Source organism: Lolium rigidum, unplaced genomic scaffold (assembly GCF_022539505.1).
Source record: "Lolium rigidum isolate FL_2022 unplaced genomic scaffold, APGP_CSIRO_Lrig_0.1 contig_25862_1, whole genome shotgun sequence".
In the NCBI taxonomy this organism is placed as follows: Eukaryota; Viridiplantae; Streptophyta; class Magnoliopsida; order Poales; family Poaceae; genus Lolium; species Lolium rigidum.
Window position 1 is genome coordinate 10880 of NW_025900052.1, and position 19624 is coordinate 30503.

Below are 19624 nucleotides of genomic sequence, written 5' to 3' on the forward strand. Positions count from 1 at the left end.
CATGCATGTATAAAGATGATCTGGAAAACCATGTTTCCCCCCAATCGAGTTCCTCCATCATTTTTAGCCTTGATAGTAAACTTCAAGAATACTAAAAAGGTGCGTGAATTGGTTCACAATCAACTTCTTGCAGGAGCCGAATCCGCCTTTGCTTTCGTGCTGTCGCAGCATCCTTTATTAGATTTGATGGCAATTGCAGATGATGATGGCGACATAAGCTAATTTTACCCTGCCGTAAAAGTCCATAAGACAGTACGGAAGTAGATGACCTAGTAGGAATTCCACAAGAATAGTTTCGATGTCGCTATACTTTTGTTGTAATTGTAACTTTTGCTTTTGACAATTTCTTGCACCCGAATATTCGGATGCACTAGGTACAAGTTTATTCATGTGTATGATGTAACTTTGCTTCATTTGTTGGAGACGACATATTTGCCACTTTTGACAAAATATACATACCTCACAACTTTATCTTCAAATGCCGGTGGTAGATTTTCTGATGTATTTGTTGACTAAGATGAATTCTTGATGCTCTTAGTCTTTTTTAGGCATCGGTATTGTGATGCTCTTTTATGAAAGGTATCGGTGGCAAATTCTTTGAGTGATCAGCTCATGTTGCGGGTTCAGTGAACCTGTAGTAATTGCAACTTTGCTACAATCGATGATGTATGTTTTGGCGGTAGCCCCCGAGTAAATCGAGGAAACTATGCCCGCTATCGACTCCGTCACTCTTAGTACCTCCTTGTTTGATGTAACGGCATGTGCCTTCCATAAGTAGTTTTATCCTTGTCATCAACAACACTCACATGATCCCTGAGGCTTTCGCAAAGGATAATCGTATGCTGTTATTTTGTAAGTCCCTTTGATTATCATCCATTGCAGCGCTCGTATTTTTTCCCGAGGCTTTATATGATAATTTTGGGTATAACCAGTACAAGCAACCCTCGATCTTTTTTATCGAGTTCACTTTCTATACTTATATTTTGAAGTCGATGTTCGCGGTATTATGCGAAATAATATTGAAAAAATTGTTCGGGTGTCCCGAATCAACTCAATACTCGAATAAACAAAACTTGAATATTTATTAATAAGTCTATGACGATAAGATAAGCTAATACTGCTATGGCTAAGAAAACCGTATTGAAAGTAAAATTCTATGAAAATAAAGATGTATGTCACCGCTCGTCTTCTTAAGTAAGAGGAGGGTCCTTCTTCTCTTGATCCACGCCTGAGGAGCCGATAGCTCTTCAAGTGCCGATGATTCCCGGTGTGGTGCCGATGGCTTCCTTAGGAGTACTTACGATTATTGCCAGAGTATTAGCGCCTTTGACTGAGACTTCGTCATCAATTGCCGAAGGTGCAATAGCTGGAACCAACATTGCAGAATCATCTGGTTTCTTCTTCATCTTCTTAATGTTGTCATCCTCCTTAAGCTTGGGATCTTTGTCACGAGAAGCTAGCTGCTTAGAGGGGAAGTCGATAGTTTCCTTTTTTACTCCAAACTTGGCAGCAATCTTCTGAAACTCGCGACTGCAATTTTCCGACCGAGAGAAACTTCCATGAACCGTGATATTGGTTTAATTGTTGCCTGGCATTTTGAGCTTTAGATATGCATAATGCGGCACAACCATAAACTTGGCATAAGCTGGCCTCCTGAGTATAGCGTGGTACTGCGATTCCCAATCCACTACCTCAAACTCGATCCTTTCTTTCCTGAAATTGTCGGATTTCCCGAAGACGACATTCAAGGAAATTCTACCAACAGGATGTGCTGGCAAAGTAGGGACAATGCCATGGAAACATGTATTAGATTCCTGCAACATATTGGTTGCGATGCCCATATTTTTTACTGTGCTTGTGAATATCAGATTCAATCCACTTCCTCCGTCCATGAACACTTTACTCATACTGAATCATCCTATTTGTGCTTCGACTAGATTTTGCTATGTTTACTTGTTGTGAACTAAAGATAAAGCTTTATACTACTTTAAAATTTATAAGGCCGAAGTTGAAAATTAACTAGAGAGAAAGATCTCAACACTAAGTTTTGGAATGAGTTGTAGTGGGGGTTCCACTTAAGAGTGTACTTGTACTTTAATGTCTCTGTGTTTTTGACTGAGTTGTACTTGTCATTTGTTGTACTAAATGCATATATGCTCTGTATATAAATGTATTCAAGTATTCACTGAGTTGTATTGTCCTTCGATGTGCTCTTACTCTGTATTTAAATGTACTTGTGGTTCGTACTGTATTTAGATGTTTACTGAGTTGTACTCACTTTTCGATGTTGTCGTGCTCTATGTAACTGTACATGTGCTTTGTACGTAATTGTACTCGTAATCTATACGCAACTGTATTCGTGCGTTCACTGAATTATACTCATCCTTCGTTATACTCGTGCTCTTACACATGTTTTGTACATAACCATACTCGGGTTCTTTCAATGAGTTATATTTGTACTTCAGGGTACCTAGATTTGTTGGCGACTGATGTAGTACATAACTGTACTCGAATTTTTACCGAGTTGTATTTGTACTTATTTATATTTATACTCAAATTTGTTTTTCATTGTTTTCTACGTATCTACTGTTGGCCGGAAATATCGATCAATTGAAGTACGCATAATAGGCTACCTAGCTAATTAATGGATACATCCTAGCTCTTGTGCCGATCAATGCATGCACGTGGCTGTTGCTATATTCGCGTATGAACGAAACGCGGTGGCTGTAGTCGCGCGGGTCTGCTTGCACTAGTAGAAGAAAAGCCTTCCATCGTACATTAGTCGCAAAATACTTTGACCCAGAATTAATGGGGTCTTTAGTCCCGATTCTGCTGGTGAACCGAGACTAATGCTCCGGTCGGGACCAAAAGGGTCCCGGTTGGTAACATCAACTGGGGCTAAAGGGCTATGGTGGATTGCGGTCGGGGCAGATCTCTTTAGTCCCAGTTGGTGTTACCAACCGGGACTAAAGGTTACCCTTTAGTTCCGGTTGGTGTTCCCAACCGAGACTAAAGGTTTTTTCTGGTTGTTTATTCCCCACGCACCCTTCACCTCCCTGGATCGCCTTTTTTGTTCTGTAAAATAGAAAAGAAAATGATAGAAAATTCAAAAAATAAAATGTTTTCAGATTCTTGTATGTTATGCAACCTACTATTCGGTGAAATTAAGAAATTCGAATTTTCACTTTTATAGCAAAAAAGGTTTGAAAAATGGTAAAACCGCATTAACTTTTGCATACGACGTCGGAAAAAACGTATAATATATCAAAATCATCGTGGGAAAAAGTTACATCCGAATTCACCTGGGTTTACCCGGTTAGCCAAATTTTAGATTCTCAAAATTCCAAATAAAAATACGAAAGCAAGAAGATTTTCATTTTTGCTATAAATTATGGATTTTATATATTTTTTATTTTTTAAACGTATAATATATCAAAATCATCGTGGGGGGCCTTTAGACCATTTTTCTACTAGTGTCGGTCGCGGACGGTTTGCTTTGCATTGGTACTTGTCCGCGTCTTCTGGTTGTATGGCGGCTGTGCTTGGTCGATCGTGCATGGTTCGCTCGCGCGAGGGTGACACGCATGGACAGCTAATACATGCATGGGAGGATCATCCTCCCCCGGAAGGTCGACATTTTAGACTAGCCAGAATGAAAATATTTATCATGTTGGTAAAAATCTAATGTAACACTATAATAATTAATGAAGAATGAGGTTAGAGTGGTATCATAATAGCAAGTTCAATGTGTGCGTGTGTACGTTCATAGGGGTGAGTGTATGCGCGTGTATGTGAGCGTCTGCGTTGTACTGTGTTTCTCAACAACAAAAAAAAGTTCAATAGTAGATCCAGCTGATAGCTACAAGTCAAGTGTCATGTTATTTATAGTTAACTTAGAACCAATATGTACAATAGTAAGCTATAAAATTATACTCACTCTGTTCCATTCTATAGTGCCTATAGTTTTTTGGTACGGAAATTAGCGCAAGAGTATTTTTTACACAAGACCCCTAGCTAAACGATTTGAGATCGACGTAAAATTTGAGAAATCCATATCTTCCTAACTTACCATAATAAATTTGGGTGTTGAACGATTTGAGAGCTAAACGGGGAGGGGGTAATTGAAAAAAAGCTAAGCTACAACCTTATATTTGGAAACAAATGTAAAAAATCTATAGGCACTATAGAAAGGAACAGAGGGAGTACTACTTTATCAATGCATGACCCACCTTTCACTCTCACAAAGTGCCTAGGAGCACGTGCTAGAGCTTGCGCTTGCATGAGAGCCCACTCCTCCTCTCTCTTATTCTCTCTCTCCTCCAACTAAATAATACTTAATATATTATTTTAATCTGTATAGCCAGCTGAGTAGGATTTATTGTACTTGCTCTAGGTAGATATTGTATCATAGCACGTAAAACTAAAAAGTTAAATAAAAAATACATCATGTACACAAATTTGCGTTAAGATTGTACAAAACATTAAATATGAAAGAATACCATATCATGATACTATGCATTGTAGGGATGATATCATATACATGATACTAGCGTATGATACTTTATATTGTGACTAGTCTTAAATCGTACCCTTCGTTCTACAGTTCTGTACTAGTCTGTATAGAGTTCTTGGTGTGTCGCTGGCATTAATTGTTATCTGTGCAGATGCTAGTGGCCGGGGTGAGGTGGTTCTTATGTAGTGAAGATGTAAGTCCAGAGGTGTGGATATGCTGTTCTTCTCTCCCAATTACATCGATTGGGGGGGGGGGGTGGTGGCAGATCGTGGTCCAATATAGAACAGGGACGCCCCCGGTCGACGGGCCACAACAATGCGCCACGTTGTTTGCAGCAGGCATGTTCATCACTCACAAAATCTGATCTTGCAATGGTGGTAGCTTGGCATCTCTTCCGGTATCCTTCTCGGCATCGTTGGAGTTGGGCGGCTGCCGCTTGCTACGGTGGTTGTAGAAAACCGTAATAATCCTTTTGTATTTCTCGATCTTTCAGGATTTTATCTGCAAATTCATGATAATTATTTCATCTCGGTTTATCTTTTCGTTTCCACGTGTTTCCAGCGTTGCTTCACTTTCGATTAATGAAATACAGTCAATTCTTTTTCTAAAAAAAACATAAATTCGGAAGAGGACCGCTCCGTCGGTGGCTAAATCTGGGGCTTCAAAACCGAGACGTGGCCCTGTGCTGTCCTTGGATTTCCAAATCAAGAAGTCTTCCGACAGGGCCAGCCACCCACCTCGGCCCAACAACCACACCCACCGGACCCTAGCAAGCTTTCTACACGCTGGCCCGCTACGCTTCTCTTCTCCCTGCCCACCAACCATAACTCAAAGCTCCCCAGCTCCGCCTCCGTCTCCGGCCACGGCGGGCAGCCAGCCACGCACCATGGCGCCAACGGTGGAGATCAGGAACCTGACCTTCACCTACCCGGGCATCGACGGGAAGCCGCCGCCCGGAGCGCCGCCGCTCATCGAGGACGTCTGCTTCACCCTCCAAGCCGGTCAGCGCTGCCTCCTCGTCGGCTCCAACGGCGCAGGTAACCACCCTCCGGAATCTTTCCCTCCCTCTTTCTCTCTTTCCGGTTCGTCTCGCCTCGGGCCCTCGGTCTTTCTGCCTGCGGGATTTGATTTGGGTGGGCGCCGGGGGCAGGCAAGACGACGATACTCAAGATACTAGGCGGGAAGCACATGGTGGATCCGAGCATGGTGCGGGTCTTTGGCAGGTCGGCCTTCCACGACACGGCGCTCACCTCCTCCGGCGACCTCTGCTACCTCGGCGGCGAGGTGAGCTGACGACTTACGAACTCCCTTTACCTTCTGCTGCGCAATTGTCAGACTACTACTACACATCTGCAATGACACGCGCGCGAACTGGGCAATTAACCATCCTCAGATGATGAATCTAACTCAGTAGCTTCGTCTGATGGATGCAGTGGAGGCGCGATGTTGCCTTCGCGGGCTACCAGGTGAACATACAGATGGACATTTCCGCGGAGAAGATGATATTCGGTGTTACTGACGTTGATCCTCAGAGGAGAGATGAACTTATCAAGGCAAGTTCATTCCAAATTGACTGCACTAGCAAGTTCACTGGTCTATCAGATTTTACATGGAAAGATCACTGTTATTTTTTCATTCGGTAAAATGTTCAAGGAAACTGAAAGTTTGCACTTTACGCTTGTTTGCTTTGCATGCTTCAAATATTGTAAACTGAATGTCATCACCTTCTACAATGCGCAGTATGTAGAAATGGTTGTGTTTCATATATGGGGACTTCAATCCTGTTGTGACAGACCCTAGTGCTTCTGCAACATTCAAATGGCATCTAGAAATCCCCCGTTGGCCATGGTCAGACACTTGCATATTCTAACCAATTACAGCCAACTCGAAAATAAACTATTTAAACCAACTATCTATTAATGTATGTACCATACTACTGTTATCCTACAAAGAGTATTGTGTAGTAAAGCTATTCATCTCATGCTCAATACAGTACAATATGCCTGTCTGATGGCAGTTGGTAAGCTGACGCTTCCAATGCAATTCGGAGAATAGATAAGGTGTGGCGCGTACTAAAATCCATTTTTCTAGCAACCGCTTTGAAATCATCACTCCTGGATTTCTTTTCTCGGTCTCCTGCTTGTGTTTCACCTCGTACCTAAGCATCTAGGGGTGAGCAACTTATTTAGCCTATGCGAAGCGCGAGCATAAGAAAAGAGTGTAGCGAAGCAAGTGTAATACTTGTAGCTGCCACTAGATGGATGAAGACTCTCTCAAAAATCCGCTTCAAAGGCTAAATCCTTCAATAAAAATTGAGTCGTCTCTGAACTTTTTTCTTTGTCGCATTTCGAGCGAATTGAGGCATGCTTCAGTAGTCAAAGCAACTTCACACTATGTTGGATATAAGAATACCTTTGATGAGTAACATGAATTTTTGGAAGAGCTTTTTGTGGTGTGAAAGTGCAAGGCAGGAACTTCAACTCTGAAAATAGAACAACATGAAAGATCAAAGGTTCAAAGTATGTGTACTACATTTATCAGAAAAAATAAATAATTAATAGAACATAATTGTTCCCTAATCTATAAACTATTTTAACCAAATATAGAATTCGTTCATTCCCTTTCCACTGAAACATACAATTTCACTTATGTAAGCGATTGCAACATAACATTTGGTATGCATGTCCACAAGGTGAACTGTTCTAAAGACTTTGTTTTCCTTGCTTATTATCCATACATTACGACCTACCTCATTTGGCTTATTATAGACGGGTCAAATAATCTAAACTAAGTTAATCCCCAAAATATAATCTTGGCAACCTCTGTTGTACGTCAAATATTAGGTGAAGATTAGCTGATAATTCGACCTTGGATTCTGACAAACCTTTGTTTAGTCTAAGTGGCCCAACTTTACTGTACTTCCAACATTTGTCATGTCGCAGATTTTGGATATTGACCTTGGTTGGCGCATGCATAAGGCATCAGATGGTCAGAGGAGAAGAGTCCAGATTTGTATGGGACTTCTCAAGACATTCAAGGTTTGAGAAATTTGCCTTGTTGTGCCACCAAAAGGGTGGAGCTGTGTGTGCACACAACAAGATTTTCATAAGACAGTAAAACTGCAATGCAGGTTCTTCTTCTTGATGAGATCACAGTTGACCTTGATGTGTTGGCAAGAGCAAATCTATTAACATATCTAAAGAAGGAATGTGTGGAACGAGGTGCAACTATTATCTACGCCACCCATATCTTCGATGGCCTGGATGATTGGCCAACTGATATTGTGAGTTTCCTCTCATGTGCTTTATAGGCTCATGGAATCCATGTGGCTAGTAGCACCTATTGACACTATCCGGTTTCAGGTTTACATTGCTCATGGGAAGTTGCAACTAGCGCTCCCTTTAGAAAAGGTGAAAGAAACGAGCCAGTTATCGCTCATGGTAAGCTATAAAAGTATAAAAGAAGCAGGTTTTAATTAGCACAACACAGTACAGATGTTCATCAAATTTTGGTGCATTTGCATTTCAGAGAACAGTGGAGAGCTGGCTGAGGAAAGAGAGGGACGAGGACAGAAGGAAGAGAAAGGAGCGGAAGGAGAAAGGCCTCCCAGCATTTGACAAGGTTATCGAGGGGAGCAGGGTAATCAACAACGGTTGGGCAGCAGGAAGGCTCACCTCCACCATGGCAGGCGAAGAGAGCTTCTTTCTCAGCTCAAACAGCGTTCTTCGGTAGTGATGATATCCTGTAGCTTGGTTCTTGAGATGATGAATAACAGTCCTATGACATATTCACATCATACCTGAGGAACTTGGACGGTAACAGCTAAGTTCTAACACCAAAGGAAAGAAGTTCAGCAAATTGTCCACGCTTGCTGCATGTATACGAAATTGTAATCTGGATGTCGAATATTATTATTGAATTTATTTTTCATATAATATATATTCATTTCTGTTCTTATTATTGTCTTTGTACACCATCCGAATCTACTTCCTTCCAGCCTAGCCAAAACTCGAAAAAAAAAACTCTTGGTAGTGGAAAAATAAGTAGAGAAAGGACTTAAACTTAGTCTGCGAACAAAGAAAGCCCGTTTGATTTGGGCCCCTTCCTTCTCCTTTCTAATCACACCTTCTACAGCCGTGCTACCTCAAAAAAAAAAAAAAAAAAAAAACCTTCTGCAGCCGTGCTTTATGAACCAGGGTTCCTTCCCTTTAAAACGAATCAGGGTTGCTTTGTTGTTGGTAACGCAGATGGGCAATTCGCCGTGCAAGTCTGGAGATCGCGATCCCAAAGAATTTCTCGCCCGATCGGTTCCGGCATCCTCCATTATGCAGTAGTTCCCAGGTCAAAAAAAATTATGCAGTAGTTGCCTAGTTGGGTAGGGTGTTCCTATCATCTTCTCCTTCTTGATTTGCCTTTTTTGCTTTGACCAGTCGCCGCTTTAATTCTGAAGCTTCTAGAAACACAAGAACTCAGATTTCGGATTTAAGCGTCTAACCCTGTACATCCTTTTATGGGACAATTGCTTTGAATTTAGACAAATCTTAGACATCGTTTATGGGATGGAGGGAGTATTTGATTTTCTATTTCTGCTTTCTAGTGAAAAGTTTGATTGTTTTTACTGTCTAGTATTTATCACCTGTTAGGACTAGGTGTTAATTCACACTTTCGATTCTCATTACATGTTCCCCACTTGCTGTACATGATGGTGTGCCCCTTTCAATATCTGCAGCTAGCTCATCTGGTGCCCAGCACGATGAACCTCGCCCGAAATGGTACATCTTCCTATCTGCGGCACTGAATATCATCATGTTGGCAGTGGATCATTGTTATTTTTTCTTGCCGTAACCAGTGATAAAATTTACACTGCATCCAGCGGACCATTGGTATGCATTTGTAGGGGTATCAGCGCATTGTAGTTACTGATGTCTGACAATTGCTCCACGTATTGCTTCGTGCTGTGCACTGCCGGAACAGGCAACTGCGTCATCAACAAATCGTGTCTATGGACAAATGTCTTTAGTCCCTGTCCGCCTCATCTAAGAAAGACACACCAAATTTAGAGAAGAATACAACCCACTGTCTTAGCTGTACTTTTTGTCCACAAACACTACATAAGCCTGTTCTCACGAATCTAGTGGCTTAGCGATGTTCTAAGTTCATAAGCACATGCTATTTCGTTTTGATGGTTAAACCATTCGTGATTTTAAATTGGGACATACTTTTGTGAGGCGTTTCAAGTTACAGTCTCTGCTTGTGTTTTTTCTCCCAGTTGTGAAAGCTTGGCCTGTAAGAACCCCGTTCGCTGCAAAGCCAGGATCATCCATCCAACCTTCTGTGACATCTTGCCAAATAAGCACGCTGAGGCATGCGAGAAGTGCCAGCCAATTCAGAATCAGCGCACAGCACGCTCCAAGGCTAGGTCCCCATGAAGTTCTGAAATATCCAGTTCTTACTGAAGCCACCGTCAGGGATGTCGAGAGGCAGAACATGCTTGTGATCATCGTTGATGTCCGTGCAGACAAGGGTGAGATCAAGGCAGCTGTTCAGGACATTCTTGGCGTCAAGGTTAAGAAAGTCAACACCCTGATAAGGTCAGCATCTGCTTAGCTAGTGATCCCCTCATCTGTTCTGCTACCCAAATCATCTAAGTTGGTAAATAATTCTGTCCTTTGATTTTGTCTCTTCAGCCTGTATTGATTCTGAAGTTACGTGCTTTTTGTGTGTGTGTGAATTTAGGTCAGATGGGAAGAAGAAAGCCTTTGTGCAGCTGACACAAGGCTACAACGCCGCAGATGTTCTACATAGAGAAAATAACTCAAGCTTTGGTTAACAAGGATTGCTAGTCAATATTATATGGTCTTTGTTTCAAAATGTTCAGAAGATTGACAGGTTTCAATTCAGTTAGCTAAACTATATGGGTTTAATCTATACTTCTACATATATCATATATATCAGTGTGGCGTTTTGGAGGCCGAGCTACATGTAGCTCTTTATTTTCAAAGACTCAAAATTTGTGTTTCAAAGTTTTAAAAGAATCTAAAACAAAATCCTAGAGATAGTCAATGATATGTGCTACAAATGGTGAAAAATCTTAATACAAACTGATTTGTATTATAGGCTACACGAAATTGATAAAATCTGACAAAATTAGTAGTCTTGAAATGTGTACTATTCGCTATAAAATTTGTTAGAGTTTTTTATTTTTGTGTAGCCTAGAATAGAAAGTAGTTTGTATTGGAATTTTACACCGTTGTAGTATACATCATTGGCTATCTTAAAAAAATTAATCCAAAATTTTCAAAGTTTCAAAATTTAAATTCCGAGTGTTTGAAAATAAATGGATACGTTTAGCTTGGCCTCCATTTGAAGTTTTCCATCTATATCTAATGTAAAAAGTACGAGTTAGATCGGGATCAGGATGATCCTAGCCATCATCAGTATCTACATTTATGTCTGTATCTCTATCCATATCTATAGTCATATATTTCTATACTTCTATATCTAAACCTACAGCCGTTATTGTTGCGTGGCATCACAATCGGGTACTCTTCTCTTCTTCCATTTTCCGGCCGATGTGAAGGTCAAATCTATATTCATGTATATATCTCCATCCATATCTATAGTCATATATTTGTATACTTCTTATCTATGTCTATGACCATTATCGTTGTGTGGCGTCACAAGTTGGTACTCTTCTTTTCTTCCATTTTCCGGTAGATGTGAGGGTCAAACTTAGAGCACTAAAGTTTGGGAAGTTTGATGTAGAAAACACCAAAATAAACATTGTATATGCAATAATTATACATAAATTCTATATGACCTGCATTGTATGGCGTGAGATTTTAGGTTTTCACGAGACTGCTTAGAATTAATGTGTTTGGTTGGAGGAACAAAGTGGCATGTAATAGAATGGTTCCTGATTCTTGTGTTTGGCTGAAAATATATAGCAAAATGTATTGGAACGAGGTTGGTTCCACCACAAAAAATATTCCACCAATATTTGGATCCACTTTACACCTTTGATTTGGTATAATCACCTGGTTCTCGCCCTCTACTAATATAACTTGATCACACCCAGGTACTAATAACCCGTTGGCTTCCAAACTTACTGTTAACTCAAAAATATGGGCTTTTCTACATCGATCATCTGTATCTAGTATAAAAAGTACGATATGGTCCTAGCCATCACCAATATTTGTATTTATGTCTATATCTCTATCCATACATATATAATCATAGTATATTTTTGTACTTCTATATCTATAACCGTTATTGTTGTGTGGCGTCACAATATGGAAATCTTCTTTTCTTCCATTTTTTGGCCGACGTGAAGGTCAAATCTGCATTTTATGTCAATATATCCATCCATATCTACAGTCATATATCTATATACTTTTATATTTGTATCTATGACCATTATTGTTGTGTGGTGTCACAATTTGGCACTCTTCTTTTCTTCCATTTCCCGGCCGATGTGAAGGTCAGATTTAGAGCACTGAAGGTTGGCAACTTTGATGCAGAAAACACCAAAAAAAAATATCGTATCTGCAATGATCACACATAAATTCTGTAGGACATGTATCGTATGGCGTGAGATTTGAGGTCCTCACAAGACGTCGTCGGATGTGTTTGGTTGGTGGAACAAAGTGGCATGTAATAGAATGGTTCATGATTCTTGTGTTTGGCTATAACAATATAGCAAACTTTATTGGAATGAGGTTGGTTCCACCACAAAAATATGCCACTAATTTTTGAAACCAGTTTACGTCTTTGATTTGGTAGAATCACCTGGTTCTCGTCCTGTACCAACATCACATGATCACACCCATGCACTAATAACCCCACAAAAATACTTCAACGTTGGCTTACCTTTCATCATCTCTGTAAACAACAGAAACACAAAACTAAACCATTCCATGCGACATAATTCCCTCTCAACCAAACAAGACGGTGGAATCATTTCATTCCGGTGGAACATAACCACCGCGTATTCGAAACAAGCACACTTTAACACTCACAACCAAAGTGTCAACAACCAAAAAACAAAAAAAAAAGTGATGATTTCATTTTCGTACCACACAAGAATAGACTTGGTAAAACACCACAACTGCCCCTCCCCCGTGAACCGAAAAATGGCCTTTAGCCTCTTTCTTTCGCACCAAGAAAGGAAGCGCACAAAGCACAGAAGGAAAAGCGCAGCGTCCCCGTGCACCGCGACACCCATCTGCTGCCCGCGTCGGCCACTTCATCTCGTTCCCATCTCCCATCTCACCAGAAAAAAAAGAGATCTTTTTGCCATTTTCGCTCTCCACTTCTTCTCCCCCTTCGCCTCTTCCTCGCCGACCTCGCCTCCCCCAACCCCTGCGCCACCATGCTCGCTACCGCCGCCTGCTAGCGTCGCTGCGTGGTAGCCTGGGCTCCTCGCCCCGCAATTCGGCCCCGCCATGGCCGGGGTCTCTGACGCCGCCGCCGCCGCCTGGAGCCTGCTCGCCGCCTGATTGATTGGCTCCGCCGTCTTCTCTCCGGGTTTTTCTAGGTATTTTTTTCCTTCCGTCCCTGTCCCTTTGCTGTGCGAAAGCCATGCCCTTTCGGGGTTTATCTCCGTAAACTGCGCATGCGTAGGTGTCTGTGGATACGGTCTGGGTTTTTTGGGGTGCGTGCGTGGATATGGTGGTGGTTGGCTCGCATCTCCCGCTTTTGGTGAGTCGAGCCGGAATTGGGTCTTGTTTCACTGGAATTGGTAATTTGCTGCACAACTGGTGTTTAGGGGCATAAAATTGTCCCCAGAAGCATCTGTGATCGAATTCCCAGGTTGGGTGTAAGTTTGCTTCCTGCTTTCTTGCTAGCGGAGACCAATTCTTTCGGATTTGTTGCAATCTGCTTGGTAATATTTTGGGTGGATATGTGGTGTGCCGAACGGTGCCAGGTTGCTGTCAGGCGAAACCGTTTGGTGTTAGAGTTGCCTACTTGCCTGCCAGTGCCGATTGCTGATTTTTTTTGGGCTTTTGCCAACATATCAGGTTCAACCCATTCTTAAAATTTTCCATTTCTTTTAACGGTGTACTCAGTCTATGGAATGTCAGACCACCCTTTAAGCTTTGAACTTGAAGCCAAATTGTATCACAAAAAAAAAAATTAAACTTCAAACTTCTGCAGATAGTTTCAGTAGATTGAAGTTCATGTAGATTTTTTTTTTTAATTTCTCAACTGTACATGATTATATCCTAAGGTGTGTTAGCCGGTGACGTCGCGATAAAAGTCACCTATCTGCACTCGGCTGCAATGTTTGCTGAAGTTCTCATATACGAAAAGAAAATTGCCACTTAAATTGTTCTGCAAATAACCCAAAGCTTGCTGTAAGCGTAGGGAAAGGTGGTAAGTGGTGATATCATGATTTATCAATATTCTTCCTTCTTCGAGCATCCACGTTTCGACACGGGTGCTAGAATCAGTAGTTTTTCTTTTTAATTTGGCCCATCGTTAGTATATTGGTCCTGATTGCATGGAATTAGTTCCATAAAGAATCTGTGCTTGAGGATTGTCATGTGACATGCAAGCTTGAGGCTGTTATGCTGAAAGATGCTATTTTTGAGGAATATAGTCTCCAGCTTTCTAGTATTTGTTTTCTAGGATTAGCTTGTAAGTTGCGGATTCGTGCGGTAAAGAATTTATGCTCGAACTCTGTTGTTGGTTTAGGTCTTTATTGTTGCTTTGATTCTTGTGCAAGAATCGATACTGTTTGTTCGTCTAGATCGCTTTCTCTCAAACTCAGGATTCAAGAACATGGAGTATTTGCCCTGTTACATGTGTTTGGGACATGGGGACATTCTACGCAATTTCTTTTGCTAGTTTGCTTCAGCGTTCTTCAGTTTTTCCTTGAATAAGTTTGCTGGAGCATGTTGAATGACATGACTCACTCCTGTCCTCCCTTACCATGAACTCTTTTCTTGCGCGCTTGTTTAATTTCAGTTTTTTTTTCATTTCAATCAATATAATAGAAGTCCATCCTTTATTTACCTTTTCAGGTTTGCCAGAGGCATTACTGTTGAAAAAAAATCTTGGTACTTCTGATCGAAAAAGGAAAAGTTTGAGTTAGGGACATCCATGGTAATCATATTCTCCAGCATAAATCTTCTAGCACTATCAACAGACTAGTAATTTTGAATATGCCCTTTGGAGCACGTATGTGATTTTAGGCTACATGCTGTTACCATCTGCAGCAAGCTCGCAATTGTTGTGTTTCATCCAGATTAGTTTGGGCTTTTGATACAGTTTACAGATATATTTGCATTATCCACCAAAAAAGAAGACAATGCAAGTTGCTTGCATGTAAATTCACTGAAATTCTTGTACCTTCTGAGTATTTAGAGATTGGCAGTCTCTTATTCAGTGGCTGTGTTTTTATGGTTTCAGATGCCTGGCTCTGGCTTTGGTACAAATGCTGCCATGGGTTCTGCATCTCTTCCTGCTAGAGTTGAGTATAATACAAATAATGGTTTGTCCGCGGAATACATATATGACCAGGGTCTATCTTATCCAGCTACAAACGGATATGCTTACTATGCAGGTATGTGTTCCTCTAGCCCCTTTTGACTCCTTTTTATGTCTATTTTTTTTGGTGACCATGGTGTATAACTTTTCTGTTTCATTTTGAATAGGATTTGAACAACCAGTTGGATGGAGTGAAAACACTAATGTTTGGGGGTTAGATGGTCAATATGTCCAGCAGTCCGTAAGTGCATATCTAACACTCTGGTTGATGTTGTAATTAGAACATGTATAATTGTATATAGTTATATATTATAATATTCTTGTGTATTCCTGTGACGATTTTATATTTCTGGGTGTGCAGAATGACAATCTCCCTTATGTATATTGCACACCTGGCTATGGATATCCCTATTCTTCCCAAGATCAGTTCGCATATATGCCTGGTATGGTCATGGGAGTTGATGGCACAATTGTAGGAAGTCAACAATATTTCACTAATCCATATCAGCCTCCTGGCTCGCCATCTGGTTACTTCCCAGTATTCGTCCAGCCCACAACTGATATGAGCTCCACTGTTTCTTTGGAGCCTCCTACATTCAGTACTGGCTCTTCTGTTGCTAGTAGGCCTGCTAATATTAGGATAAAAGATAGACCTCAAATGTCTGGAAATACAACGGTTTCTCAGACTGCTTCGCAGACTGTCCCTTCTGGAAGTCCAGCTATTGGTCCCTCCCATCGCCCTTATCAGAATCAAAGCACCAATAAGCCTTCTGATCTTCCAAGTGTTAATGTGACGAGACGTGACAATCCTTCAACCTCACATTTGGCAATTCCAGTTGATGCTTCATCAGCTTACAAGGTACTGTAACCAAACTTGAACATTTACAGTTCAAGAGTTGCACCTTATGCCACCTAAGAGAAAATATGAATATCATCTTCTTAGTTCTTCATACCTGTGCCTCTAGATCGAGAACGCTGGTGCTGAGAATGAGATTGTATACCTATATGCTGATGGTCATAGTGCACAGTGCACACATAATTTAGAGGAATCTGTTCTCCTGAGTTGTGGTTTTCTTAATTAAAAGTACTGCAGTACTGACTACTGAAATGAAAAGTTCTTTATACCCAATCATATTGGTTATTCCATTCTTTAACTTTGTGAATAGAGTGGATTTCTGTGAATTACATGAGCACTTGCTATACTACCTCAGGATCACATTTCTAAGAAATATTTTCAAAGAATCACTCTTACTCTTGCAAAACGGTTTGATAAACTCAGTTCCGGTTATTCCCATAGGCCTGATATGTTGGGGCTGGTACACAGAGACATAACCGTTGCGAGCCTTGTTTTTCTGTCATGGGCACAGATGCCATGTGCCACATATCAGCTGTTATTCACGTTGAAGACTAATGGCACAGCAGAGGTGGGCTATTAATGTGAGATGATATCCATGACTCGGCCATGTATTGGCCAGGTCTTTGTGGCATCTGATTCCATATCGGCAAATGGGGTTAGCAAGGATTATGTCTCTGCATAGTGAGCCCTATCTATCAGGAGAACTGGAAATGGATGGAAGTGTGGGTTCCTGAAACAATTTGCAAGAGTAAGTATGGTTCTTTGAAATTTTGTTCTTGAAAGTGTGATTTTTTGTAGTTCAGTAACAGTTAGTGTGGTTTTCAGAAATTTACTCTTATGCAACTATGCAAGAATCATTTTCTGTCTTATGTTCTTACATATAGTTTGCTGTGCCATTTCTTTTGCTGTTAAATGCTGTCTTTGTAACTACACGTGAATCATCAACCAAGTGCTCACCAGGAGTTATTTGCCGTAATATTTCTATAAAAGAACACATTATGTGCCCAAAACTGTCACTAAGGATGGAAAATCTGACCAAAGGCTGGATTCTTTTTTCCAGAATTTCCAGGTCACTTCAGATGCGAGTGCTGGGGACACTGGACCAAGAACAGATAGGCCAGAAGTCGCGTCAGTGGCTACCACGGCGGGTCAAGATACTGAAACCGAAGCAGTGCCAAGCAGTTCTGTGAAAAACATTATAATACATCCTGACCAATATAATAAGGACGACTTCCCTATTGATTATCCAGATGCCAAGTTTTTTGTCATCAAATCTTACAGTGAAGATGATGTGCATAAGAGTATCAAATATAATGTGTGGTCCAGCACACCCAATGGCAACAGGAGGTTGGATGCTGCATACTCTGAAGCACAAGGAAGAAGTCCACGAAAGTGTCCAATATTTCTATTTTTTTCGGTGAGTGTTGATGTATTCGTTTATTCTTTCTTTTTTTCTTTTCTTATTCTTAAAATGCTTATCTACGAGTTTGACATACCAACACTTTCCTTTAGGTTAATACAAGTGGGCAGTTTTGTGGTGTCGCTGAAATGCTTGGCCCTGTGGATTTTCACAAAGATATGGATTTCTGGCAGCAAGATAAGTGGTCTGGGAGCTTTCCACTGAAGTGGCACCTCGTAAAGGATGTGCCGAATTCGTCCTTTCGGCACATCATATTAGAGAACAACGAGAATAAGCCTGTTACCAACAGCCGAGATACACAAGAGGTAATTGTTTGTTAATTGCGAGTATTGAACATAAGAGATAGTATATTGTGTACTGATGACAATTATTTCTTCTCTGTAGATACCTTACAAGTCAGGAATAAACATGCTAAAGCTATTTAAGAGCAGTCTGATGACGACATCGATTCTTGATGACTTCCCATTTTATGAAGGGAGGCAGAAAGCAATGGTAGAACAGAAACGCAGACACTTGGGTAGAAGTTCCAATGGTCTTATTTATGTTCCAGCACTTGTTGCTAAAAAGAGTGTTGGTGTGGAGGGTGAACCTTCTGAAGTAGGGAAAGGCCAAATTAGCAGCAAGGATGCGCATTCTGGGGAAACTGGACAGGATAATGGTGATTGTAAGCAACCTGATAAGACGAGCCAAATGAAAGATGAAGTGGGTACTCAAGTAATCAAAAGGGATGCAGTAACACCTGTTGCACAACCTGAGCACATAAAAACAGAACGGCATAATTTAGATGCTAGTGTTCATAAACAGAATGAGTACTGTTCTGGCTCTCTGTCCCCAGAAAATATTGGAAGGAAACCTGCAGCCTTTAGCGAAGTAGTCAAGTCTAATGGAAAGGGTTATAATGACCGTAAAACACAACCTGTGATGAACTCATCTGAAGCCAATTGTTCTGGGGGGAAAGGTCTTCCTCAGGCGTTCGATGGTCAGGACCCACCAAATAATATGAAGGATGGTGCATCTGGGATAGCTGCGGATATGAAGTCCACAAAATTGCTCAAGAAACCGGAGGACCTATCAACTAGTCAAGTGGACAGGCAAGCAAAAGGCATTGTGAATGAGAGGACAGGGGTTACTCCAACTGGTGTTGTAAAGGTTGGCTCTGTGCACATCAAGCTAAATGCGTCTGGGGGCTCGTCATCAGAGATTATAGGTGATGGAAGTGGTTCCCTGGAGATGAAGGGGGCGGAACATACTGAGCAGGCAATCTCAAGAAAAGCGGCTTAAGTGGAGTCAGGTGCAAATCGTTTGCAACTGATTTCTTTTTATTTCTGGGTGTTGTGAGTTCTTAAATTAACATTTCCATGGTGTGTTGGTCTGGATTAGCTAGCTACTTTTGCTTCTGGCTACCGCAGTTGGGTTTTCAGCCTGACTACTGACATCTTGACATCAAGGTTGGTTGGGTTTGGGTATAGTCTTTTTTTGTTTCATAATCTCCAACAGGTCATTAGAGGTATTTGTGGTGGGGAAAATCGTTTCTGTTTGTTGCTGTGGTGATATTCATTAGCAGTGGTTGGATTATGCATTGGGCATTATTGGGTGAAATGTAATCGAGTTTTCTATGGTACCAATATGGAGTATTAGTTGCTGAACGACTACCTGCTGTCTGGGAACCGTGTTCTCTTGTATATGATTGTCCATGTGGCTGACTTGCATAAGTTGAGAACTTATGCAAAGTTTACTGAGAATGGTTTGTTTATCGTGCATACTTGCCATCTGAGGTACTCACATGACTTCTTCTTTCATGGAGAGCCATGCGGCATGCTTTATTGATTCGATAACACAATTACATCGTTTGCCAACTTGGTAAGAATAAATCTAGGAGGCTTATCGATCCAAGTACAAGAATTACCAGATATGTAAGCATTCTTAGCAAGCTCATGAGCTACTTGATTGGCTTCCCTATTACGATTTTTTAAACCTGTGATTATATATAAGTCAGACAGCAGATCAGGTTCACCACTATGACACAGCCTAGCTAGGTGATGAGCTACTTCATTCCTTGGTCTATGAATTTTTGACGACCTGTACTCTGGCATGTTTTCCATTAAGCTTCTGATATCCCTCACAATTCCAGAGAGGAACAGCCATTTTCCATATGGATCGGTCCTGCCATTTCAGCCGTTGGGCATCAGTCGATACTGCCCAATGCCGTTAGCAGGGCATCATGACCTTGTCGGTTTTTTTTTTTTTTTTGATGGGAAATAGATGATTCCATTACTCAACTGGCTCAGCCAAATCGCTGGCAACAAAGTTTGTTACACAATTGGGGGCAGAGTCCACCCAAAAG

At 41.1% G+C, this 19624-nt stretch overlaps 2 protein-coding genes across 2 annotated transcripts; both read left to right on the forward strand.

Moving 5' to 3' along the window:
* Positions 1–5306: 5306 nt before the first annotated feature.
* On the forward strand, positions 5307–8466 carry LOC124680709 (ABC transporter I family member 20). Its single transcript, XM_047215762.1, has 7 exons — positions 5307–5550; positions 5664–5797; positions 5947–6066; positions 7456–7551; positions 7644–7796; positions 7876–7953; positions 8042–8466. The coding sequence occupies exons 1-7, from the start codon at positions 5400–5402 to the stop codon at positions 8243–8245; spliced, it is 936 nt and encodes a 311-aa protein (XP_047071718.1). The 5' UTR covers positions 5307–5399; the 3' UTR covers positions 8246–8466.
* Positions 8467–12935: 4469 nt separating this feature from the next.
* LOC124680710 (YTH domain-containing family protein 2-like) lies at positions 12936–18926 on the forward strand. The gene is made up of 8 exons (XM_047215764.1): positions 12936–13049; positions 14539–14620; positions 14927–15080; positions 15172–15245; positions 15366–15863; positions 16921–17277; positions 17373–17585; positions 17665–18926. The coding sequence occupies exons 2-8, from the start codon at positions 14618–14620 to the stop codon at positions 18559–18561; spliced, it is 2196 nt and encodes a 731-aa protein (XP_047071720.1). The 5' UTR covers positions 12936–13049; positions 14539–14617; the 3' UTR covers positions 18562–18926.
* The last annotated feature ends 698 nt before the right edge of the window (positions 18927–19624 follow it).